This window comes from Festucalex cinctus, chromosome 12 (genome assembly GCF_051991245.1).
Source record: "Festucalex cinctus isolate MCC-2025b chromosome 12, RoL_Fcin_1.0, whole genome shotgun sequence".
NCBI lineage: Eukaryota > Metazoa > Chordata > Actinopteri > Syngnathiformes > Syngnathidae > Festucalex > Festucalex cinctus.
The window spans coordinates 23,212,846-23,238,718 of NC_135422.1; the positions used below are offsets into that span (position 1 = coordinate 23,212,846).

At 37.3% G+C, this 25,873-nt stretch overlaps 2 protein-coding genes across 4 annotated transcripts in view; one reads left to right on the forward strand and one right to left on the reverse strand.

The window, feature by feature from the left end:
* eif4eb (eukaryotic translation initiation factor 4eb) lies at positions 1 to 11,359 on the reverse strand. Its single transcript, XM_077538758.1, has 7 exons — positions 11,305 to 11,359; positions 10,295 to 10,407; positions 6,075 to 6,170; positions 5,925 to 5,988; positions 4,331 to 4,444; positions 1,345 to 1,484; positions 1 to 1,227 (listed from the first exon to the last, which is right to left on the reverse strand). Exons 1-7 carry the CDS (start codon positions 11,320 to 11,322, stop codon positions 1,113 to 1,115), a joined length of 660 nt encoding a protein of 219 aa, XP_077394884.1. The 5' UTR covers positions 11,323 to 11,359; the 3' UTR covers positions 1 to 1,112.
* metap1 (methionyl aminopeptidase 1) overlaps positions 11,182 to 25,873 on the forward strand; it is a 17,276-nt gene continuing 2,584 nt past the window's right edge. Inside the window, exons 1-8 of one of the 3 annotated variants that reach the window (XM_077538755.1) lie at positions 11,188 to 11,585; positions 14,754 to 14,805; positions 16,639 to 16,778; positions 17,604 to 17,664; positions 23,093 to 23,184; positions 23,266 to 23,349; positions 23,999 to 24,137; positions 24,676 to 24,807. In XM_077538755.1, coding sequence (XP_077394881.1) covers positions 11,469 to 11,585; positions 14,754 to 14,805; positions 16,639 to 16,778; positions 17,604 to 17,664; positions 23,093 to 23,184; positions 23,266 to 23,349; positions 23,999 to 24,137; positions 24,676 to 24,807 — 817 coding nt within the window. In that variant the 5' untranslated portion in view covers positions 11,188 to 11,468. Of the gene's footprint in view, positions 11,586 to 14,753; positions 14,806 to 16,638; positions 16,779 to 17,603; positions 17,665 to 23,092; positions 23,185 to 23,265; positions 23,350 to 23,998; positions 24,138 to 24,675; positions 24,808 to 25,873 lie in introns of all 3 variants that reach the window. The other 2 variants (XM_077538756.1, XM_077538757.1) reach the window with 2 other exon arrangements.

Below are 25,873 nucleotides of genomic sequence, written 5' to 3' on the forward strand. Positions count from 1 at the left end.
TTGCAAACAATTGCAAAATTCCTGTTTTAATTATATTAACACTCAAAAGAATATCAGTCATAAAATATATAGACTAAGAAGATTGATTACATGCAACAGTCAGGGCAAAAAAAAGAAGCATAAAACCATTGCAATACAATAATGCAACAATTGAACAATATGCAGACTAGAATAAATTAAAAAGTTTAATTTCTTTTCTTACATAATTACAGCAAAACGCTCATGCTGTAGAAAACGGCAGAAAAATATACATTGTTGCATTTCAGGATTGACTGCAATAAAATGTTTAAAAAAAAATAGATTTAGAGAGAGAGAATTCACAAAGCATTCTAAATTACAACCTCTAGTAATACCACTCATTGGATACGTTTACATGGCCAGCAATAACACATCATCAAGAGCAACTTGAAAAGATTATTTTTTTTTTTTAGTGTTCATATTAGTTGCTATATTTGCTACATTATTCCAATTAAAATCCTGTTTTATTAAAGTCCAAATTTGAATGTCATCATTGAATTAAAAACTCCAAGGCTGTGTCTGAATGTCCATCTGTATTCCCTTCTTGTGTTTGGCGATTCGGACAGCCAGCTGAATACTGGCTCCTCGTTGCATAAAATGTGACCACCGTACATGGGCACCATTTTGTTTTCCTGCTGGTGCATTGTGCGCTAAAAATATAAACCTGTTCAGTGACCATCAAGGCTCGCTACTTTTCCAACTGCATTGTTTTTAAGTGCACTGCATTGTATCTCTCTGGACACCCCAACAAGATGATGTGATTTATAATGCACGGTATAGTGTGCACATTTACAATGATACAGTGTGCACATTTGGACACAGCCCATGTCAACATTTCCCAGATCATAGCTAGCAAAGTGTGCTAATGAGGTTACTTTTATAATATGAACATGGACAACAATATTATAACCATGGACAACAATATTATAAAAGTGCTTGTTTAGTGTTTTGGAAGTCTAAAAGTCTTGTGTAGGCTATGGATACATTTGGCATGTAGTCTTGGATTGCATTCCGCAGTCTTTGCAGCAAAGTAAACATATGCACCAACAACAAATATGACAAAAAAGTTGAAAAGAGGCCATAATAGGTGCTTCTCAAACAACAAATTTGTTCTTGGTGGTGGAGCCACTTTTGGTTGCGGTGTCAAAGTGACATTGGTAACCAATAGTCAACTTCAAAGGAAGTCCCAAACGCTCCTTGTAAACTCTCCTGTTGGCAGGATTAAAAAACAAAAGAAAAATGCATTAAGAGGATGACAGCTGGCATTTACAATAACTTGTAAAGACAAATGGAGACACTTCAGCTGATGCAAAGGAAATCACTCACCCTATGTGTGTTATAGCATCACGGTTTTCAAAGTCTGATGTCCAGACAGCAATTTTATCTCCTTTCGTGCGGATGTTGACCACAGCTCCACAAACTTCATCACTGTAGTCATCGAAGGCCTCTCCCACTAAGCATAAGAGCTGGAAAAGAAAGGTGGAGGAATAATTATGTAATGTTGTGGACACACCACAAGAAACAGAACCTGGAAGTCTTATACATACATATACATTAGGGGTGTGAATTGCCTAGTACCCGACGATTCGATTCGTATCACGATTCACAGGTCACGATTCGATTCGATACCGATTAATCCCGATACGAATGGTCACGATTCGATACCGATTAATCCCGATACGAATTTATAAGTCGATTGTTGCGATTTTTTTTCATTCATATTTAGAAAATACTAATCAGTAAGCTTGTAGAGTGTAAGATTTATATGAAAATGTATTATTTATTTATCTGAAATTTCAGTCTTATAGAGGTTGTAATCTGTTTCATGTTTGAACAGCATTAAAATAAAAATATTAAGGCTTAATGTGCCGTTCATATAACATTCTTCCATGCTCAAGGTGTGAATCCTAAAAAAAAAAATAAATAAAAAAAAAAAATAAAAAAAAATATAATCGATTCTGCCGATTATTGAATCGATTCGAGAATCGCGCGATGTAGTATCGCGATATATCGCCGAATCGATTTTTTTTAACACCCCTAATATACACATATATATATATATATATATATATATATATATATATATATATATATATATATATATATTTCTTTGTTTTAAAACAAACCTTAACGTAGCTACGTAGTTTACAGCCGTCGTTTCGTTGTCCTTGTCTGTGTAGGTGGCGAGCGTGCTGCGCTCATATTAACTTTTGAATGCAACTGCTTACTTTCCATTTCTTTAACCGCATGCAGTGGGCTCCCTTTTGGGGGCGGGCCACTGTGAGTAATTGTTAAAGTTAAAGTACACCCACCGAAGTGGGGCGCATTTGACCCATCCCCTGAGGGAGCGGTGAGCAGCAACAGGGAGGGGCCGCGCTCGGGAATCATTTGGTGATCTAAACACTGAATTCCAACCCTTAATTCCGAGTGTCAAGCAGGGCAGTAATGGGTCACATTTTTATCGTTTTTGGTATGACCTGGCCAGGGATTGAACCCACAACCTCCCAGTCTCAGGGCAGACACACACACTAGGTCATTGAGCTAATTCATTGACTTGAACGGCACATTTGAACGTTCTGAATTGCGCTTAGCGAACACAGTTTTTTTTTTTTTTTTTTTTAAGTTATTGTTGTTCTCCGCCTCTCGTCCCAGGCACATATCCACATGCACAGCCGTGGTCTCCGAGCAGGAAGTCGATTTGCGCCGCCAGTTGCCTTCACCGTAACTATCTGGGCGGGGGGCGGGGAGAGAGAGAAAAAAAAAAAAGAAAAAACGCCATCGAACGGACCAATCAAAAGCGAGCTACGCCCCGCCATCTACGGCGTTCAAGGATTGGCGACGTGTGCACCGCAGCCGGCTACGAGCGACGCAGCACTTAAAATTCATGAACGCCGTAGATCACGCGGTCATCAACGCGAGAGCTAACGTGGAGGCATAAATTAGGCTTTAGTGTGGGTGTGTGTTTTTTTTTAAATTATTACTCCAAAAATAAAAATGCATAAAATCAGTGATGGTTTGAATTATTGAACTACCAATGGCCCTAATATAATCATCTTAAATATTGTACTTTCATACTTTTTTGGGGGAAAGAAATTTTGTTTATCTATTAGAAAACAAACAAACAAACAAACCAAAAAACTAGTTGTTATGACAAAAACGGCATAAAAAAACTTTTTTTTTTTTTTTTTTACACACTTATCTTTAGTTATCTCGGAAGCTATTGAAAAGATAAAATATCAACGTTAGTACTTAGTAGGGGTGTTAAAAGAATAGATTTGGCAATATATCGCGATATTACATCACGCAATTCTCGAATCGATTCAATAGGCGGCCGAATCGATTTTTAAACATCCATATTTGATGGAAAAATATTCACCAAAACGTCTTAGGATTCACACCTTAAGCATGAAAGAATGTTCTATTAATGGAACAGTTAGCCTTAATATTTTATTTCAATGCTGTTCAAACATGAAACAGATTACCGTATTTTACGCACTATAAGGCGCACCTAGAAGCCTTCAATTTTTTCAAAAGCTGACCATGCGCCTTATAATCCATTGCGCCTTATATATGGATCAATATTGAGCCGCAACAGGTCTCGCTGTCAAGACGCTATCGGTGACCCTGCACGATCGGTGACGCACATGCGCAGAAGATCCTGCCGTCTTGGATCGCTGGCTAATACTTTACCTCAGAGAAAATATTAAAACAGCTGTTTATTCATTTTGGGAGTGAATGGAGTTGTCAGAAAGCTGGTTTGTAATCTATTAATAAAGTTTGACTGACTGTTGACATTCTCTTTAGCGCAGCACCATCTAATGGATGCATAACGTAACCCCAGCCTCTATGTAGCGCCTTATATTTGAAAAAGTTTTCAAATATGTCAATTTATTGAAGGTGCGCCTTATAATGCGGTGCGCCTTATAATACGGTGCGTCTTATATATGGAAAAAGTTTTAGAATGCGTCATTCATTGAAGGTGTGCCTTATAATGCGGTGCGCCTTATATAAATACGGTACAACCTCTATAAGACTGAAGTTTCAGATAAATAATACATTTCATACAAATCTTACACTGTACATGTTTACTGATTAGTATTTTCTAAATTTGAATTTAAAAAAAATCGCGACAATCGACTTATGAATTCGTATAGGGATTAATCGGTATCTAATCGAATCGTGACCTATGAATCGTGATGCGAATCGAATCGTCAGGTACTAGGCAATTCACACCCCTAGTACTTAGTAGTGGTGAATATTTTTGCACAGCGCCCTCTATGTGACATCAAACCAATCAACAATGAAAACTTACAGTTTCTAACCAGAAGCGATCCAGGTCTGATCTTCTCTGCTGCTTGCTAAGTGTGATCAGCCAGCGTCCTCCACGCTTGTTCTTCTCATCTTCCCACATGGGCTCAATACCGTCCTGCAGCAACACGTCACATTGTTTATACTCATAGTTCAACATTGGACTCCAATGTCAAGTGACAACTTTGAAACATTTTTTTTTTTCATGTAAACACAGCCAATAATAAGGTAATCATTCCTAGAGTTTGCAAGAACCTTGAAAATCTAAAAATAGTCTTGCGGGCTAGATTACTAGTTAATTATTTTCACATTTGAAAATCCCGTGTGCACCCATGTATAATACGCTTAAGAATGTTTGGAACCTTTCCTATTCGAACCAGTACTGTTCCATCCTCCGTAGTTGCAAATTGATACTGGTACTGCTAAGTCACAAAATATGAAATCCATTTCTTTGAATTGACTCTCGTTTTTGCACACTTGCCAACTGTCCCGATTCACATGGGAGACTCCCAAATATCTACCCAGAGCTGCCAACCTATTGAAATTCACTTCCAGAACTTCAATTTGTAGCATTAGACAATAAATATTAGGGCTGGGAAAACTATCGATTCAAATTTCCTCAATCCATTCGATTTTGATTCACAAGAGTTCAGTTCGATTTGATTTTTTATTTTTTTTTCCTATTTGATTCACTTTAGTTCAATCCGATATTGATTAATTATGGAACATTAATTCTTAAATATCAAGGAAATTATTAAAAAAAAAAAAAAAAAAAAAAAAAACTACAAACATTAAATTCCAAATTACATTTTACAGATGGAGTAACTGGTTAAACGATTTATTTATTAATGAAAATAACACGTGTTAATCACTTAAGTGTTACACAAACATTGACATCAGCACGGCTGAGATGAAAATGTTTTCATAACTCTAATGGGGTATATGCCACGGAAGAGGCGGGACTGTTTTTGAACATCGGTTTGTTTCCGGTTCAGTTTGCGACGTGTGGGCTGCGACAAAAATACTTGTGCTTCCGACTTTGTGCCCCTCGGTTACGCGTTCTCATCCTGGACCGGAAACAAACTGATGTGTAAAATCACGTCCCGCCTCTTCCGTGGCATATACCCCATTCAATAATTGTACATATAAATTAAAAGGATTCTAAATTGTCATAAAATGCAACAAGTCAGGTCTTTCATAAATGTAAGAAAATAAATTTCAATTCACGTGAACAGTAAATTTCAAGAAAACAGTAAGATACAAAAAAATTGGGCCATTAAGATTCCATTTTCTTATTACTTTAAAGGGAAAAAAAAGTGGCCCAAATAAATATAATATTGGACTGAAAGTACGCCATTTTCTACAACATCTGGGTACCAGTAAACATCTATAAATTGTATTTAAAAAAATGTGAATCCGTGTATAATACGTTGGGACGATTTTGGATCATTTGTTGCAAAAAAAAAAGCATCTTATTCACGGGATTTTACAGTATTCAATATTTATGGTTCACATTTTCTGTGATGTGACTTAAATGTAAAAGCATTAACAAACATACATCATATGAAATCATTCAAGGAATGTATACTGTAACAAACCTTAAAGAGGGAGTAATCACAGCCTGACATGAGATTGCTTGACAACTGGATATGGTTGTACAGACTGGGAAGACATGGCACAGTAATAATGAGATGAATGAGAATTGCAGTACATCTCATGTCTCTTTTACTCTCTTTATTGCAACTTACGCCCAAAAATCTTCAACTGTGTCAAATTTTGAGATGAGTCGCAGGTTGGCCTGCCATGTTTTGTTCTTGTCATTCTTGAAGAACCATAGAGACCATCTGTTGGGGTGAGAATAAAAAATCACATTTACATAAATGGAATAAGATCCTAGTTAAAAACGGGAGATGCAAAAATGTCAAAGAAAGGCATAGAGCTAAGCTTCATAGGAAATGAGGGCTGTCACCTGGATGCTGCCAATATGAACTGCTAGTTTATCATTTGAGCCGCTTTGTAGTCCAATTTATCTGGGCGTTATGAGTACATTCACGTCCAATCAAAATCAGGGATATGCGTTGGATTATGATTGGATTATGTATGGCCATTCTTAGCCAGCTCTGTACTTTTTAATTTTAAAGATATGTTTAAAGGGTTCACTACTTCTGTGGCGCTGTGGCTGTGCAGCTGTACCGAATTAGTAACATTTAAAATGAACACTGAAAGGTCATGTATGATATTAATTGACAAAGACAAAAACGAAGGATGTTTTTTGCTGTACAGTTGGTTTTAGTGAAGTAAAATGTGGCTTCAGTTAGTTGTAGTTTTTATTTTATTTCATTAACAAAAATGTTTTTCAAATTTAGTTTTGAGTTATTTTGTTAGTTTTCATTAACTATAATAACCTTGCTGTAAACTGGAAACAGCCCTATAGTTGAAAGAGCATATTGTAATTAGTGTCAATTCATTTCTGTCTGCGGGTAGCCCGCGATGACCACATGAGTAGCGATGGGCCTGCTCTAAAAATTAGTCTCTCCTGACATTATGATTTTCTAGGAATGTTGTGGAAGCGATCGTTTGAAAATGTAAACACTGACAGAGATTTATGAAAATAAAGTATTGCATATGATTTTATCTGTTTAGTAATGTTTTCACATACATGAACATGTAAAGGTATTTTGAGCAATTTTGTTATTTCCAAAGTTTGTATCAAACTGGTAGATCTTGAGATTCATCAGCACCCAAAAAGTAGCTTTCAGTAGTCTCAAAATGGTTGATGAGCGCTGCTATAGATCCTTGCCGGCTTTGTAGGGGCTGTTTGATGTCATGATTCACACCTTCATCACTTCCCATCTTGACAAGTGCAACAGCATCCTTAATAATGCAACCTCCAATAAACTTCAGCTCATCCAAAAGTCCGCCTCCCGTCTTCTTAGTCAGACCCGTTCTCACGATGATATTACCCCCGCCTCCAGAAGCTCCACTGGCTCCCTAATTTCCAAACGCATTCAATTCAAACTCCTCATTCTCACCCATAAAGCCCTTCACATTCAGGGACCCTCCTACCTCACAGACCTGCTCCACACCTACCACCCTGCACACAGCCTCTGTTCTTCCACCTCGAACCTAACATAAAACCTGGGGGGCAACACATACAAGACTTCACTGACCTCCTATCATTTAAATCACTCCTCAAAACACACCTGTTTCACTCTGCTTTCATCACCTTTGCCAGTGACTACGTTTACATGCAGGCGATAATCCTTTCATATAGGGGTGCACCAATCACAATTTTCCAGCCAATCACCGATCCCCGATCTTTTAAAAACTCTGACCTGCGGATCCCGATTTTTGCCAATACCGATTTTTGTCACTACAAGCAGCATATACCTTGAGTGTTCCAGTCTTGTTTTGTTGGAAAACATTGAACAATATTGGCAAAATAATACAAATGGCGTGTTTTAACTGCACATGTAGTTCTCTCAAATAAAAATGAAAATCCTATTAATCATCTCAGCAGAAGAGGACGGTGGCTGACTTTTTCAGACCTCTGAGGAGGGAAATTAGATGGGTGGAAAAGATCGGTTTATTTTTAAGGGATCGGCCGATCTTCCAAAATTAAGGAAATCGGGGCCGATAAATCAGCCGGCCGATCGATCGGTGCACCCCTACTTTCATAATTTAATCATTTTAATACTGGCAATATTTGGGTTTTGAAAGGCCATGTAAATATGCGCAAAACCCCCAATTTGCTCTTATTCAGGATTTTTAAAACCCAAATAAGACCCCTGGGCTAACCCTTACATAATCCACATTCTTGTTCATGTAAAAGACATTCGTAATATTGTCACAATTATTAAAAACAGAACATCTGTTAAAAAAAAAAAAAAAGTCAGGTTGATTTACATTTGTGCAGTTCTAGCACCCTCTGGTGGTGAGTGTTTTAGTGCAGTTTAATTTTCATAAGGCATGTTTTGGGCCTTCTATGTTTAAAATCCACACTAAAGGTCAGATGAAGGGGAACGTAATAGGCTTGTGAACCGAGTCAATATGTGGAGGAACTCAATCCGTGCTTGCATTAGCAAGTAAGTGCCTCAATATTAAGTGTTATTAGTAGGGCTGCACAATATTGGAAACATGCGATATGCGATATAGTTGTTGAATGTAGCGATATTATTGCGATATTTAACATGTACCTAAAGAAATGACGTTTTTATTATCTAATGAAAGAATTACATTTTTTTCATGCGGCAAAATAAACTCAATGTATTCTTAATTCATTGTAATTACCTCTCGACAATGTTCAACTACTGGATGGCAGTGCACATTTTCCTTAAAAGGATTGTTCGGCTTTTTTAACATGAATCTCAATTTCATCCTCACCTCCCGTGTGTGCGATCAGCACTGACTTACCCCTGACAGCGTTCTGTGACACGCGTTCTGGTTCGGCGTTGGACGAGAGGAAAATAGTCCAGCAAGCTGGCTGGGGTCTCGGAAATAAAGCGTTTTTCATTCTAATAACTATTTGTTTTCAAAAGCGTGATACATTTCCATCACAATACTCTTTCCTGAATAAAGTCAGACGCCATTACCGCCAGCCACTACTTTTCTGTTCGTTCGTATCACTGCGCGGCGCCCTGTAGAGCGCTAACCGACGCACTGCAGCCAGCTCGCTGATACTTCCGCCTGAAGTTGTTTGCCTTTTCGGCGGAAGTATCAGCTAGCTGACGATGTTTTGCATTTGCATTATTAGGGTTGGAACACCCATGTAACCAAGAGCTTGGAAACCAAATAAAAAGAGAGGGTGAGGAGGGGATTTTTTTCAAAGTGCAGTATTGAATTGTATCAGTCAGTTCCTCTCCTCTCTCCTTGCGAGCTTTCAACTGAGTGTCTTCTCATCTTTTTTGTCATGTTTAATAAATGTCAAACAGGTAAACCTGACAGTCTGACTGGTCAAATTCAGATAAAAGAATAAAATTCCATATCAAACTTATTGCATGTCTTATATATGCATATTGCATAGGCCAATATTGTGATATCGATATTTTTTCGATATATTGTGCAGCCCTAGTTATTAGATATAGTAGGTTGTTTATATGCATTGCTGAAATGTACAAAAACACAATATTGTGTTTTTTTTAAATATTTTATTTCAATGCTGTTCAAACATGAAACAGATTACAACCTCTATAAGACTGAAGTTTCAGATAAATAATACATTTCATACAAATATTACACTGTACATGTTTACTGATTAGTATTTTCTAAATTTTAATAAAAAGAAAAAAAATCGCAACAATCTACTTATGAATTCGTATCGGGATTAATCGGTATCGAATCGAATCGTGACCTATGAATCGTTATGTGAATTGAATCGTCAGGTACTAGGCAATTCACACCCCTAATAATTATCATATTGTGACCTTCATATTATGATAATATTGTATCGTGATATTCGGACATCATTACATCCCTAATACACACATATAAGTGTATATAAGTCCGTGCTTCTGGTGCGCAACCAACCGGAAATTTCTCAAGCAGAGGTAACATGACAATACAGCAAAGAACCACACTTTATCATGTCAATTTTTTATTGAACGTAGAAAGCTAAAGGCGGAAATTACGCCTATTTGCATAATGATGGTGTCTGTGCGTCGCCCCTAAGAAACAGAGTATTCCAATCGAGCACAATGACCATGTATACGGGAGTAACTGTTCGCCACGCATGTAAACGGGTTAGCTCGAATGTTTCAGAAACTGGAATTCTGACATTAAACCAAATACTGACTACATGTAAACTTAGCAATTGTCTCACTACCCTACTTACTTATTTCTGTCTTCATGTTTTTTTGTTTTGGTTCCTGAATGTGAGTTTTATTCACCATCATGGAATGTTTCATGTTTTGTCATTTTTCTCTCTTTTTGATGTCACAGATACATTTTCAACTGTGACATAGAACCTTGCCTGTTTTGTAGGGGGTGTTTGATGTAGGCTTCTGGGCTCACGATTTCCTGACCAGTCTCTCTTGCCTCTTCAGCTCCATCCTCTTCTGGCAGGGATGGACTTGGGTTGGATTCCTAGGAAATAAGAAGGGAACTTTACTTAAGTTTATCATGTACATTATGATAAACTGAGTGCTTCACGATTGTGTTTAAGGTTGTAATCTGTGATGACCATGATATTTGACAACATATGCGTGTTGAATATTTCTTTGAATAAATCACGTTAATGGGCGTGGACTGAAAACTACTTTCTAAGTTGGATGATTTCAATGTAAATTGGATTTCCCTAAACCTGTGATCAAACTTTACTGTATTATACGTAACAATGCATCTGATAGGGTTAAATTAGATATATATATTCAAACCGATACTCAACTTTATTTATAAACCACTTTGCCGTGTACAAGGTGTTAGTAAATACGATCATTGGTATTAAATGTGGCGTCATTACTAAATAGTATTCTTGTTGCCTGAGTTATTAGCGTAACATAAACAATTCAAGTCCATCCGTATTTCATTCGTTATGACAACGCGAGTCACTGAAATAGAAATCGTCGGAGAGGTCGTTAAAGTGACGCTGAAACTAGTTCTTCCACTGAGCAACAACTAGGTTCAACGTCATATTCGACAGGCAGAATAAAAACAAGTGGGTGCTTAAAAGTGTAAAATGAGCGTTTGCCATTTGTGTATTTTCTGACAAAAACAGCAAAGTTACGGCACGCTGAGTGACTGGATTTATGCAAAATGGAAAGCGACTCTCAACGTCAGCGTAAAAGTTGCGAGGTCTCCATACTGCTTTGACGTTAACACAGGTCGTAATAAAGCTCGCTGACTTGAAGTCAAAAACAATATGGCGAGTAGATCAGCAGTCGGTATACATTTCATGACAACTGCTTCGACTAAAAAATGGCACGGTTTACGTTAAAACGGCACCACTAGATGTGTTTTGAAGTTTTTCGAGAAAGTGCTCACCGGTTCGGCAGTCGCCATCTTACAAAGCTGTGTTTGGAAAGTTTCCGTTGATTGGAGCAGACTAGCAGCGTGACCGTCCGCTCCAGACATGCGCGGTGCGGCGCATCTGGCTGGCTGCTTCCCCGGCTCCGGGGCTCCACCCCTCCCCTCCAGCAGACGAAGGCATGGCGAGCACGGAGGAGAGAAGGGAGTGCGAGACGGAATGCTGCAGCAAAGACGCTAAACTTCAGTGTCCCACATGTATCAAGCTTGGCATTCAGGGCTCGTATTTCTGCTCCCAGGTAAAGCTTTTTTCAGGTCTCGCCAAGCTGAAAAGGGCCGCTGTTTTAGCTCAGCAACGGGCCCTGTATTATCACGAGGCTGCTATGTAGCTGTCATGCTACATAGAATGCTATGTGTATGTGCTTGCTATAAAATATGGTACCATTTATGTCAGAAGTTAGACGACGACCTCGGCTCGTGGTGTAAATATAGTTCAAGTAATGTACCCGTTGTGAGTCCGGCTATTTCTGTACAATTTGATAGAAGACTGCCTAACTACCTAGCTAACTCCTGACCGGTTGGCTGAAGTGGGTGATTTCATTATAATAATTTGGTTACAAAAAAGTATAATTATGTACATCGAAATGTGTATTGGGTTGGTTTGTTTTTAAGTTGCTTTTACTGCTAGCGAAGGTAAGAAGCGCAACTAGCTGTTTACTCTATGCTACGATGCCATCCTGGCACTTGTAACATTGTGGGCAACACTGTTACCAACGTACCATCACATCATGCAATGGAAATTCGTATTTTGAATCCTGGCAAAAACAGTGGCTGAGACTCCACTGTCACTCGTGAAATGTTATGGCAGAACCGTTTTAATGAATTCATGCTTTATCACAATAGACATATTCTGATTGGAACTCTTAACTTAGTATGTTGGCTGTAAAAGAAAGTGAGCCCGTTGAATTTTCACTGGTGTCCAAACTACGGCCCGGGGGCCATTTGCGACCCGCCATCCATTTTTTTGTGGCCTGCAACATATGATAAAAATGGCATTTGACTCAGTTCAAATAAAATAAAAACAAAAATGTTTGGAGATGGTCAAAGTAATAAGGGAGGGTGTCGAAAAACACAGGTGCTATTAAAGGTTTTTTTTAGTTAACAAAAATTAATGAAATAAACTAATATTCACAAAACAATTTTGTGAACGAAAAAATGAAAATGCTTAAAAAACGAAAACTAACTGAAATTAAATTTTATGTTTACAAAACAAACTTAACTTAAACTATAATTATAGCGAAAATGTCCTTAGGTTTAGTCTTTGGTGTGATTTTCTTTTCTTTCTTTTTTTTTCGTAGATTTATTTTGATATCAACCGGAATAATAACATTGTATATCACACAGAAGTGACGTCATCTAGCAGCAGCCAATACAAAAGCACCTTCAGATGACGTTGCGCCCATGGTGTATTTTTAAATATTGCGTACAAGTAATACACACAAAAACAACCTAATACAAACGCTGAAACTGACTAAAACTTAAACTAAGCATTTATTAAAGAACTAAAACTAATAAAAACAGAACCACCCTGAAAACTAATAAAAACTAACTAAAATGAGAAATTCCAAAAGCATAATAACTCTACTGCTATACTACAAATAAAATGGTTTATATACTGTAGCATTTTTCTAAATATGCCAAAGCACAAATAAATTATTTGTACAATTTTTAGGACTAAACACAATTCCTCTTCATAACATTATGTGACTCTTGCGTCCTTCTGATTTTCTGTATGTGGCCCTCAAATGAAAAAGTTTGGACACCCCTGGAATACATACATGCACCTCATGGTGCACGGTCAGGATTAGGGATGTTCGATACCACTTTGTTTCCGAACGATACATGCGCATACATACTCAACTCTCCTTAAATTGTCACCGATACTGATACCAAATACACATACCACTTGTACATAAAATTCCCCACCCAAAAATTACAGTTGATTTTCAAGAATTATCTATGTATCCCAATCTAGTATTTTTTCCCCTTAAAATTGCATGAAATTTAAGGGCAAAAATTAATGTGAACTTTCTTTTTCTATAACTTCTAAATTCTAGTTCTTGATCATAAAACGGCCGCAGGAGCCCCGCCGCGAGTACTGATACCTTTAAAATGAGACTGGTATTGGCATGCATACCTGGTATCGGTAGTACCACCACTGCCTCAATAGCAGGGCTCAACACTGCGACCATTTCACCCGCAAATGCTGGCAACTGTACAGCCTGTGCTGGTGAAAAATTAATCCAGTCGCACGGTGCGAGTACCTGGTACATGTTTAAATGAGTGGTGCAACAGCCATGATCAGTCCGCGGAACGTGCTGTGGAGGCCAACTTCAAAATAAAAGCCTTTCAAGTAATACATTGACGTTGATGCAGTTGCCTTGTTTGTATTTTGAAATTGATCCATGCAGCGCCCGGAAGGCGTCGCGCTCAAAGGGGCCAGCTTGACTCGTCCTCACTCGTTGTCATTGGTCGACTTCCAACATCAACACGACGCCACCACAAAATTATATTTAATTGCCAGTTAAGGACGCTAAGAAAGTTAATTAGTCTGTCATTTTATGAGCATACGACACAAGTCTCTGGCAAATGGGAGCTACATTGACAGCGTTCGGCGAGCGGAACGGCAGCTGCATTGAGTGCATTCAAATACTGTCGGACATTTCAAAACTCCAACCAAAAAAAAGTACATCAATGCCTTAACCGTTAATTATTGCAAATATCTAAACAACGTAGGCTTTCTATCAATATATAAAAGCTGGTATACATTAAGAATTATGATGGGTGTGTATTGTGAAATCACGTTTTATTTATAAATTTTTTTATTTTTTTTATTTTTTTTAAGATTACAATCAATGGTCCAACTAGTCACTTCTGTTTACAATACCTACCTAATCGTCTACTAGGCTTCCATCCTCCATTCTAGTTTTTGGTACGTCAATGAATCAAAATAAAGAATAGATCAGCTGCTCTTTTTTTAATATATATAATTCTTATAACATTTACCATCAAAAATACCTTTACAATAGGCCCCATAGCTGGCCCCTTTGAATTGAACAAACTAATGTTCACAAACGCAAAGCCTTTTTTAAGTTTCTTTTAAAGTAATATAAAATAATTGACCTGAACATGCCCTCCTGCGGCAGAAAATATTGGCGCAGCGTTAATGGGCTACAATGTCGTGGAGAGCTAGCGTTTTTTCCGTCAACTTTCTGCCCAAGAGCATTGACAGTCACTTTGATGAAAAGGACGTAATATAATGTACATGCGCGAGGTGGACATGTTGGATTGCCAATGAAGTGTCAGGTGTTTTATTTTTTTTCAATTTTTTTTCTTTTTTCTTTTCGACTTTGTTGAACCCTTTAACTTACTTCTGGGAGTTTTTAATTTCCTCTTTTAATTTCCAGGAATGTTTCAAAGGGAGCTGGGCATCTCACAAGTTGCTGCACAAAAAAGCAAGTAAGTATCCAGGGCTCAAGACTGCAACAAATTAGGGTGCCGAGGTGCCCTAATTTTTAAATGGTACAACTAAAAACAAGGGGGGGGGAGTTTGCACTGAGGTGATCAGCCTTTTCCAGGGCGGAAGAGTCCCGGTACTAAACTGAACTCAAAACCTGTTGTATCGTTAAGCTCAACCCTTAAATAGTGAACCTATAAAATTGCAGTGCTTGTGCACCAAAAAAGAAAAAAAAGAGAGAAAAAAAAAAAACACCCGTGCAAAAAGCTGATCAAGATCCTGGTATTGGGTGTCAATGTCATTAGTTTGGTTTAAGAACCTACTCGCAGTGATTTCCACAATATTTATTATAAAGCAAGTACACTTGCTCGAAAAGTGTAATAGTGTAATAATAAAAATTTTGACACCGTTTTACAGTCTCCTCATTACACCGGGGTGTATGGTAATACCGTCACTAATGTTGGGCTTATTTTGTAGCTTGCGTCGACAACCACCAGTCTGTCTAGTTAATGGCCGCACATCGTGCCAACATCAGAAAACAAATTCAGTTGGTTTTGTAACTTAATATGAAGAATTGAAGTGAGCTAGCAACAACACTTTAATGACAATTTCTAGCGATAACTGTTGGCCATAACTACGCCAAGACAACAACAACAACCTACGTTGTGCGTTCTCGCTCACAAAAAAGTCTTACATTGCCTTCACGCTCACGGGAACCATTGAATCACTGAACTACATACATACAAAAGTTGCTTGCTACACTGTTTCTCATTGAAAACAAATGTATTTCTAATAGGGGTGTGAATTGCCTAGTACCTGACGATTCGATTCGTATCACGATTCACAGGTCACGATTCGATTCGATACCGATTAATCCCGATACGAATTTATAAGTCGATTGTTGCGATTTTTTTTCATTCAAATTTAGAAAATACTAATCAGTAAGCTTGTAGAGTGTAAGATTTATATGAAAATGTATTATTTATTTATCTGAAATTTCAGTCTTATAGAGGTTGTAATCTGTTTCATGTTTGAACAGCATTAAAATAAAATATTAAGGCTTAATGTTCCGTTCATATAACATTCTTCCATGCTCATGGTGTGAATCCTAACCCGAAGTCAGACGTTTTGTTGAATATTTTTCCATTAAAAATGGAAGTTTAAAAATTGATTCACACACACACACACACAAAAAAAAAGGCAATGATGATAAGACGTTGAATCGGTAAGACTACCGAATGAACAATTCTGAGCTCTTAAAAAAAAAAAAATCGATTTTTTTTAATTGAATCGATTCGAGAATCGCGCGATGTAGTATCGCGATATATCGCCGAATCGATTTTTTTTAACACCCCTAATTTCTAAGAACACAACTTTTTCAACTTGGGGTCAAATTCATCTTTGCAGCAGTCAGCAGGGGATTGTGCATACAGCCTCATCAGGCCTGTAGCCAAAAGGCTGCCAAATTGCAACAATTGCATTGTTCGGGGTGGGGGCGTGGCAGGACTGATTAGCTTCTGTGTTAAATCAAAATATGACATCTGCAAACAGCAGTTTTTACTTCGGAAAACAAATCTCCCTTTTTTTTCTATCACTACAGTAATATGAAGTATGAAATAAACAACAATCACTGGTTAATAAACAGTAATCGGGGAAAATGCTTCTTTAATAGACTGGAATGCCCAATTATAAATATATATACTATGTAGCATAAAAATAAATCGGCCAATGGGAAACTACAATCATCAAACAGTACAGTGTGTCAAATTTACACTGTCCTGTGTTTTAGACAAATGTTGCAAGGTCTTGGACACTTAAAATGACACTGCTGCCAGGTCCTTTACAGAGACCATGTGTTGTTTCATCAGAGGACAAGAACCAGAATGAATGTAAGAACTGTGTGGAGACAGACATTAACACAGACCCATGGCCTGGCTACCGCTACACGGGGAAACTTCGTCCTTACTACCCACTGGTGAGTATTCTCATATTCACAGCGTCTTTTTTTTTTTTTTTTTTTTTTTTTTATATATGGGAATGTATGGTGGAAAGAGTACAGCTGTGCAAGCTCAACATCAACGAACAGAAAAGTAGTGGCTGGCGGTAATGGCGTCTGACTTTATTCAGGAAAGAGTATTGTGATGGAAATGTATCACGCTTTTGAAAACAAATAGTTTTTAGAAGAAAAACGCTTTATTTCCAAGACCCCCCCGTGACCCTTGTGTGAAAAATAAGCGGTCAAGAAAATGGATGGATGGATGGAAGGCTTTGCCATAGAATATGGAGGGGCGCAGGGTGGGCGATGTCATCTCAGCACATCTAATAGGAAATCTGTTGCCGGTGTGATTTGATTTTGGTAGACTTCTTATAGTGAAAACAGCATGGAGGTGAAAATTGAGGAATCAGTCATTAATGCGGTGTGACGTCGCTGTGTCCCCAGTTGTACCGTGATGTGGTAAAAAAGAAACTTATAAGCCAGACCTCTCTGTTGAAATGGTGTGAAATCTTGTCAAATCGTGGCCATCCAAACCAGCGGGAAATGACACCAGGCCACTTTTTGTTTGGTCATTTCACACAGCAAACATAGGCAAGCTGGCACTGTGTAGTGCAGTGTTTAAATGCATTCAGGGTGCTGGGAAAAATAGGGGAGCCCAAAGGAATATGAGAGACTTAAGTGGAAGAAAAATAGTGTGATGTCTTTTGTAATGTGCATACCGTATATAAAATGAGATAATAGAGAATATTCTACTCAAAATTATTTGCCCCAACATGTGCTCTGCTTGACCCCTTTTCCTTTTAGACACCTTTGCGGCCTGTAACCAGTGAAATCCAAAGACCTGACTATGCTGACCATCCTCGAGGTAACAAAGCTTCTCTTTAGGAGACTATATTGTCTTCAAAAAGAATTTAATAGTTTGTAAAAATAATATTGTATGTCTGACTATAAATAATGACATTTAACACACACCTTGTGAATGCAATAAACACCATCATCATTTAAAGCAAGGAATTGTTTATTCGGAATCTTAGAAGTTTGATTTAAGTGGCATGTAAAATGTATTGGTGGGGCTTGGTTTAAAATTCAATTCAAACACCTCTAAATTCCTCCATAATAGATCAATTCACAAGATGACAATTGATGACATGTGCTTGACAAATTGTACTGCCTACACTGCTCTTCTCATGAATAATGGTTAATTTGTTCTAGTGTGGTACCAGTACCGTACTGTGATATTTAGCTGGCAAAAATATGCATTAATAAGTGGGGATGGGGTATTGTTTATATTTTAATGATACTACTATTCTTAACAATACTGCTTTTACAAAAGAAAAACAAAATTATTAACACTAATAAATCACTATTATGTTGAACATTATATAAACGATTAGTTTGAAAGAAAACTGGTACAGAGCAGTAAGTTACATGAGATGAAATGCGAGATGAGATGCACATTTCTTGCTTGCCTTTCCAGCTAACATTTTAATGATTGATTGTACTTGTGGCAATGTGCATTGTCACCATCAAACTTGAAGAAATGTAAGCAAACTTTTGACCGCTTCAATCTTTGCAACATGATTGTCAATCACTTGGTGTACCCTCTACAAGCTAACTGTTGCCTTGAGTGTAAATTAATAAGTCTTGCCTACAGAGTGACATGCTTTGATGCTACGGATGTAGCAACAGAGCTAACCCAGTGTAAAGGATGCCAGTTTGTGCTGCGTGAGTTAATGTTCGTAAAACCTCACACCACGGAGCCTTCAGAGCTGCTGACCTTAAGGTCCTGTGCCTCTCGTTCATGACGCTGAAGTGTCCGATTGCAATAATGCTTCTTTGTGTTATTCTTTCAAGACACACAAGTAAATAGACAGTAGGTAGAAGTGAGAAGTGGCAGGGCCACTGTGGGACTTGTTGGGTCACCACATACAATACTGCATCTGCTTTCCCGATTGGGCCACTACAAATATTGCTACTTTTTTAAATTGATCGAGCCATTTTACTGCATCGAACATTATTTTCCCGTTGAGTTCAGTTCTTTCCGTAAAGGATGGCTTGAACACGAATACATATCGTAGCAGGGTTCCTACGCAAGTGTGGACATTATGGAAAATTGGAAATAAATTTGATCGATTTCCAGGTATTAAAAATGATGGAAAATTGAAAAATATTTATGATCCCACAAGCGGTCAAGAAAATGGATGGATGGATAATATTACAAATATTCTAAAATACTGTTTCCTAAATTAAAAAATGGGTTGTTTTTTAAACTAATTTAATCGTTTCAGTTTGTGTGAGAGCAAACATCTCACCTCTATTACCTGATTGAAAGGTCCACTTAGTTGGACGGTATTTATTTTTATATTATTTAGTTTTATAGTGATAGTATAGTTTTTAGGTCACCTAAGCCCAAAGTTTGGATTATGCTTGACAAACATAGCATTTTTTGTTCAACTATTAACATTTTGGGGTGTTCGGAAAAGTGACCATTTTGGAAGTACTAGGTTTTGGCCGTGTGGGGGGGCGCGTGTGTGTGCGTGTGTGCGTGTGTGTGTGTGTGTGTGTGTGTGTGTGTGTGTGTGTGTGTGTGTGTGTGTGTGTGTGTGTGTGTGTGTGTCAGAAGTCTGGACTGGAGAATCGACAAATGTTGGAAGTGCGTAAACCAGGCACATAAAAAAATGTAATGTATTTTTTTGTATGAAAACATGATTTCGTATAGAAAGCAAGCAAAAAATGCATTTTTTTGCATCATCAAACTGTCACCGTCATAAAACTTCACAGGCTTTTGTTGTACAGAGGGAAATAACCCCCACTGTAGCAGTTTATGATATACACCAACAATTTCAAATAATGTTTTCATGTCACTTTTTCAAAATGTTAATGTTATTTATTCTCTATTTAGGGCTTCTGAGTATTATCTTACCTCTTTTACCTACTTTCCTTCATAGAGCTCTGCATCAGCGAACAAACAGAAAGAAGGCAATGCAACCATAGAAAATCGCAAAAAAGAAGCATACATGCCTCAAACAACAAAGCCTAATTTAGTTTGTTTTGATATTTTCATCTATACTTTGCGGCGTACTTTCTTTTTTATTATTGATGTTACAACTTATTATTGTGCTTGCCCTATTGTATGAGCTAGGACAATGCCACACATTCTGGGTTCGTCTGACATGTCTTACCTGTGATGTAGTTTACAGGCATACATACTGTATCTCTCTTTTCCTTCTCTATACTTTTCACAACTAACATTCAAAATGCATTGGCGAGTGTAATTGATGGCAACAATAATTACATTCACTGTTAACTTGCAACGATATATGATCCCCATTAGGGCGGCACGATATTGGAAAATGTGTGATATGTGTTATAGTTGTTGAATATTGTGATATTGATATTATTGCAATGTTTAACATGAACCTAAAGAAATAACATTATTATCTGAAAGAATAACGTTTTTTTTCATGTGGCAAAATAAGCAAGCTCAATGTATTCTTAGTTAATTGTAATAATTAACTTAGGGTGATTATCTAGGGCCTAGGTAATGTCCAACTATTGGGTGGTGATGCACATTTAAGTTGGTATCTGACTGGTCAAATTCAGATAAAAGCATTATTGCAGATCGGCGAAATGTATATTGCTCGGGCCAATATCTCGATATCAATATTTTTTCCAGAATATTGCCCAGCCGTAATCCCCATCAGTTTCCTGTGTGATCACTTTGTTGGCTTCTAATTTAACTGAATCTACAAATCAGTGATTTAGTTTCAGTAAACATCTAACAATAACAATTTTCAACAATTCTAACATCCACTGCAATTTTTATTCTTCTGTAATAATAAGCCCCTTCCTTCTAGTTGTAACCTGTCTTAAAATTCTCTTGGCAATTCTTTCAATGTTACCATGGCAACTCTACATTTCCTGTCATCTGCCGGCATAGATCCTTACACAGGTAGCCATGGTTACGATGTCTTTTCATTCTCCTGTGATGCTTTTTCAGGGAACACCACACTGCAATGTTTCTTACAATAGCGTGGATATTGAACTGGTGCAAAATCATTTATACACTATTCTTAAATTTCTGTTTCCACTTTTCCCCATATTCTAAAGTGGTCCTTATGAAATTATTAAAGATAATTCATCTTTTCTTAAGCTACTCTCTTGAAGCTCAAGTCATTTTAAATTGATTATTGTAATATACTCACGCTATGGACACTTGGGGTTAAAAGGAGGGTGGACTGTGCCGAAGTCGAAAATCACTGTTGCCAAGCAACTGGTGATGTTCAGACAGCAATCATCTTGTTGACTTCATAAATTATGGATCAGTAAATGCCCGATGATGACTAATGCTTTGACCAAACAAGCCACATTTGTTCCCTCAATTCTGTTATGAAACCTTGTTCAATCATTAAACGTCGGAATGTGTAAAGTTTTTTGCAATACAGTTTTCGCTCGTTTTCCGCTGGGGTTAGGTTCCAAAAAATACCCGCAATAAATGAAATCCGCAAAGTAGCTAGCTTTATGTTTTACATTTACTATAAATATTTTAAGGCTCTAAAACCCCTCACCACACAGTTGATACTTTTCACATACTTTTTCTCATCTCATCATTTACTTTTTGTCACATTTCTCTCTTGTTTAAACATTCTCTATGTTCAAACCTTCATAAATTTTATATAATAGGTACATTACTGTAAAAAAAAAAAATAATACATGCAAAATTGCACTAAAAAATCCGCATAATAGCCAGACCGCGAAAAGTGAACCGCATTATTAGCGAGGGAACACTGTACATACAAAGTTGACCGACTTCACTGTAACACTCTTCAGTAGTTATACAATCTTGCTTTGTTCATCCTGAGTCACCAGCATTCGTGCCATCCTTTCTTGTAGTGTCGCTCTGAAGTTCAATGTTGCTTTAGGCTTTTAGGGTGCTTTTGCATTATATTTGTATTTCATGTGTGCAAGGCTAACTAGTAGGGGTGTAAAAAAAAAAAAATCGATTCGGCGATATATCGCGATACTTCATCGCGCGATTCTCGAATCGATTCAATAATCGGCAGAATCGGTTTTTTTTTGGTTTTTTTTTTTTTTTTTTTTTTTTTTTTTTTAGGATTCACACCTTGAGCATGGAAGAATGTTATATGAACGGCACATTAAGCCTTAATATTTTTATTTTAATGCTGTTCAAACATGAAACAGATTACAACCTCTATAAGACTGAAATTTCAGATAAATAAATAATACATTTTCATATAAATCTTACACTCTACAAGCTTACTGATTAGTATTTTCTAAATATGAATGAAAAAAAATCGCAACAATCAACTTATAAATTCGTATCGGGATTAATCGGTATCGAATCGTGACCATTCGTATCGGGATTAATCGGTATCGAATCGAATCGTGACCTGTGAATCGTGATATGAATCGAATCGTCAGGTACTAGGCAATTCACACCCCTACTAACTAGTAATAGAAAAGAGAGGAATATTAAAATAATGACATAAATAAATCATTAGTGCTAAATGTGAATTTAACCCGACAAGACAATGCTATAATTGCACCGAATGGGACCAGCTTGGAAGTCACAACAGCAACATTGCGTTATCATAAAAGGGGTACTCTTGATTTTGTTGCTGAAAATTAAAACCCTTAAATATGGATGTAAATACAGTGGATAAATATAAAGGCGTGGTAACTCAGCACACCTCTGCAAATAACACCTTAAGTTTATTATGCATCTGGAAAGTATTCACAAAGCTTACCTTTTTCTGCATTTTTATGTTATAGCCTTGTTCCAAAATGTAATAAATTATTTTTTTCCCCGTGTCAAAGTTGTACACACGCAACACCCCATTATTTGGGTGTTATTTTGAAATTTATTAACAAGAAAAAACACCCCCAAATTACATGTACACAGCCTTTGCTCAATACTTTTTGATGCACCTTTGGTAGAAATTGCAGCCACGTCTTAGAAAATTATGCCACAAGCTTGGCGCACATATCTTCGGGCAGTTTCACCCGTTCCTCTTTGCAACACCTCTTTAAGTTCATTTAGGATGGATGGGAAATCTCACCTTAGAACTTTGATCGTACTCAAGTCTGAGATCTGCCTTGGACACACACACATTATATTATGTTTTGTTCCCCGTTGCCCCTTTTTTTACTGAGTAGAACATTTTTTTATTTATATAACTATGATTGACAGTTAATGTACTATTGTAAGTTCATTTAATCATCTTATCAGTTTGTTATTGAACATGTGAATGATGCCACTTCTCTTTCCACAGGGATGTCTGAATCTGAGCAGTTTCTGAAGGGAACGTCACAGATCAAGATCCTCCCTCCTGAAGACATGGAAGGCATGAGAGTGGTGTGCAAGGTAAGATGAAATGTTTCTTTGTTAACAGCCCTTGTCATGATTCCCCTTCCATTTATTATGCATTGGGACTGTCAATTGCAGCTGGCAAGAGAAGTCCTGGATATCGCAGCTGTAATGGTGAAACCCGGTGTTACAACAGAAGAAATTGACCATGCAGTCCATCTGGTACGCACGCACGCACACACACAGTTGTAATGAATACACACTTTCATATTCATCAATAATATCTGACAGGTGAGATTTTAGTTTGAGAGCTGAAATTTTTAACATTTTCTATTTGAATATCTGAGAATCAGTGAGTCCTTTAACACATCTACATGTGAATACCATGAAATGATAACTGCACTCTGAACATTTGTCTCATTCATTTTATTTATTTATTTTTTTTTTTAATCTGAAATCTAAATGTCTTTAGTATACAGCAAAAACAGACATTGATTGACCTTGCCATTTCAATACTTTTGGAGGGGATTGTACTTATTGTTTAAACCACACCTGTGTGGCGGAATTACGTATGTTGTCATGGTGAAGTGAACACTTTGCAAATTGCATGTCCAAGTAGCTCATAAGTTTATACGTATAATTGTTGTAGATAAACTGTCTTTAATATTAATTGATGTTAATTTGTGGGGATGGACTGATTATTTTCCACAATCATTCAGACCTAATCTGTACCAAAATGGGAAATTGTATTATCTCGATATATTGCAAGCACTTTGTTGTTACCAAATCCCCTTTTATTTGTTTTTATTTATTTATTTATTTATTTATTTATTTTTGCGCCACTTCACTTAATCCCTACTTCTCTGTTCAGGCTTGTACTGCAAGGAATTGCTACCCTTCTCCTCTAAACTATTACAACTTCCCCAAATCCTGCTGCACGTCTGTCAACGAAGTCATCTGCCATGGAATCCCGGACAGAAGACCACTACATGACGGTGATATTCTTAATGGTATGCTTGGTTGAATTTTTGGCCTTTACAGCACCTGTTCTTACTCGACTTTATCGAATTCTCAATTTCCAGTTTACCTCATTCAAACGCTTTAGGCACAATATAAGTGGTTTGGTTAATGAAGGAATGAATGAATGACTTGAGGTTTGCATTATAGGCAGTTATTATTTTCTGTATGTATGTGTGATGAATGGCAATACTTCATCCTGAAATGATGTCAGCAAGTGTCCAATTTGAAGCTCTTTATGAATATTCTTATTTAACCAATGTCTTCACATCAGCCGCTCCCCTTGTGTTGTCTGATGGACTAGCCTTCAAGCAATCAGCATGATCCCACAAGACAAATGATGTCATTAACCTTTCACAGTGGTGTTTCTCCATTAATATTGGCTGCCATGTATTTCTCTAAAAATTTCTCCCACTCACAATCAGCGTAGAAAACAGGAGTCTGGTTTACCCACACTATCTTTGTTACATGATAAAATTGATTTTTTTGTCATTTCAGTCACTCTAACATTCTCTCTTGCCTCTATCACAGTGGACATCACTGTCTACCACAATGGTTTCCATGGTGACCTCAATGAGACCTTTTATGTTGGCGAGGTGGACGAAGGAGCAAAGAAACTTGTTCAGACGACATATGAATGCCTTATGCAAGCTATTGACTCTGGTAAGGGCTGGAATCTCTTTTTCTTGTCTTTCTTTTCGCCTTATTGTAAACTACTTGGAAACAATGGATTTGCAGTCGGTCATCTTGCCATCGCTCCAGCAATGTGTGCGCGCGCGTGTGCAAAAAATGCACATCTTTGAAAAAATGAATGAATAAATTGTTGATGCATCCAGTTCCACATATTTGTCAAAGGTTTAATTTCACAGAACTGTAGACAACTCAACTGGATGTGGTTGCTCAAGGAAAATGGATGTCAAATTGAAAAGACAGATAATACTGAATGGTAACCCAAGAGCCCAAAACAACCTCCAAAGAAATTAAAGGTCAACTCCAAGTTCAAGGTACATCAGTGTCAGATCACACCATCAGTCATTGTCTCAGCTGAAATTGACTGACTTCATGGGAAACCACCAGGGAGACACAACTCTTGAAAATAAATCATAAAAAGCAAGATTTGAATTTGCAGTGAATGTATATTAACAATTCACAAAGCTTCTGGGACAATGTCCTTTGGACAGGTGAAAAAAATGAAGATTTTTGGAAAGATGTGAATTCTGTTCTCAAACAAAAAGAACACAGTCCCCACTGTGAGACTGTGATGTTGTGGGGCTGCTTTGTTATTGCTGTTACAGGGTGTCTCGGGTCTCATTGAAAGGTACAAAAAAAAAAAAAAATCATTTGATTTCAGTAATTGCCTCAAAATATTAAGGGTACCATAATTTTTGTCCAGGCCTGTTTTATTAGGTTTTTTCTTTTTTTACCGATTTTGTTGAATCACAGTTTAAAAGCTGTCTAATTTTCATTGGTTAATTTGCAGTACATGTGTTAGTGTGTACTTGTGTTAGTTTTTAGTTATTTCACTTACAATTGTGGGGTTTTTCCTTTCATTAACAGTGTCCTTACAAATTTGTCCGGGTATGTAGGTCACCGTTTGATTGATAATTTGGTTGTTTCAGCTTGGGCGCAAAGTTATCTATTTGTGTTTTGTTTAATTTGTGACGTGGTTAATTAATATTCTCGAATTCCATCAAGACCAAGGATGCTCATTTGCCAACATGCTCGCATT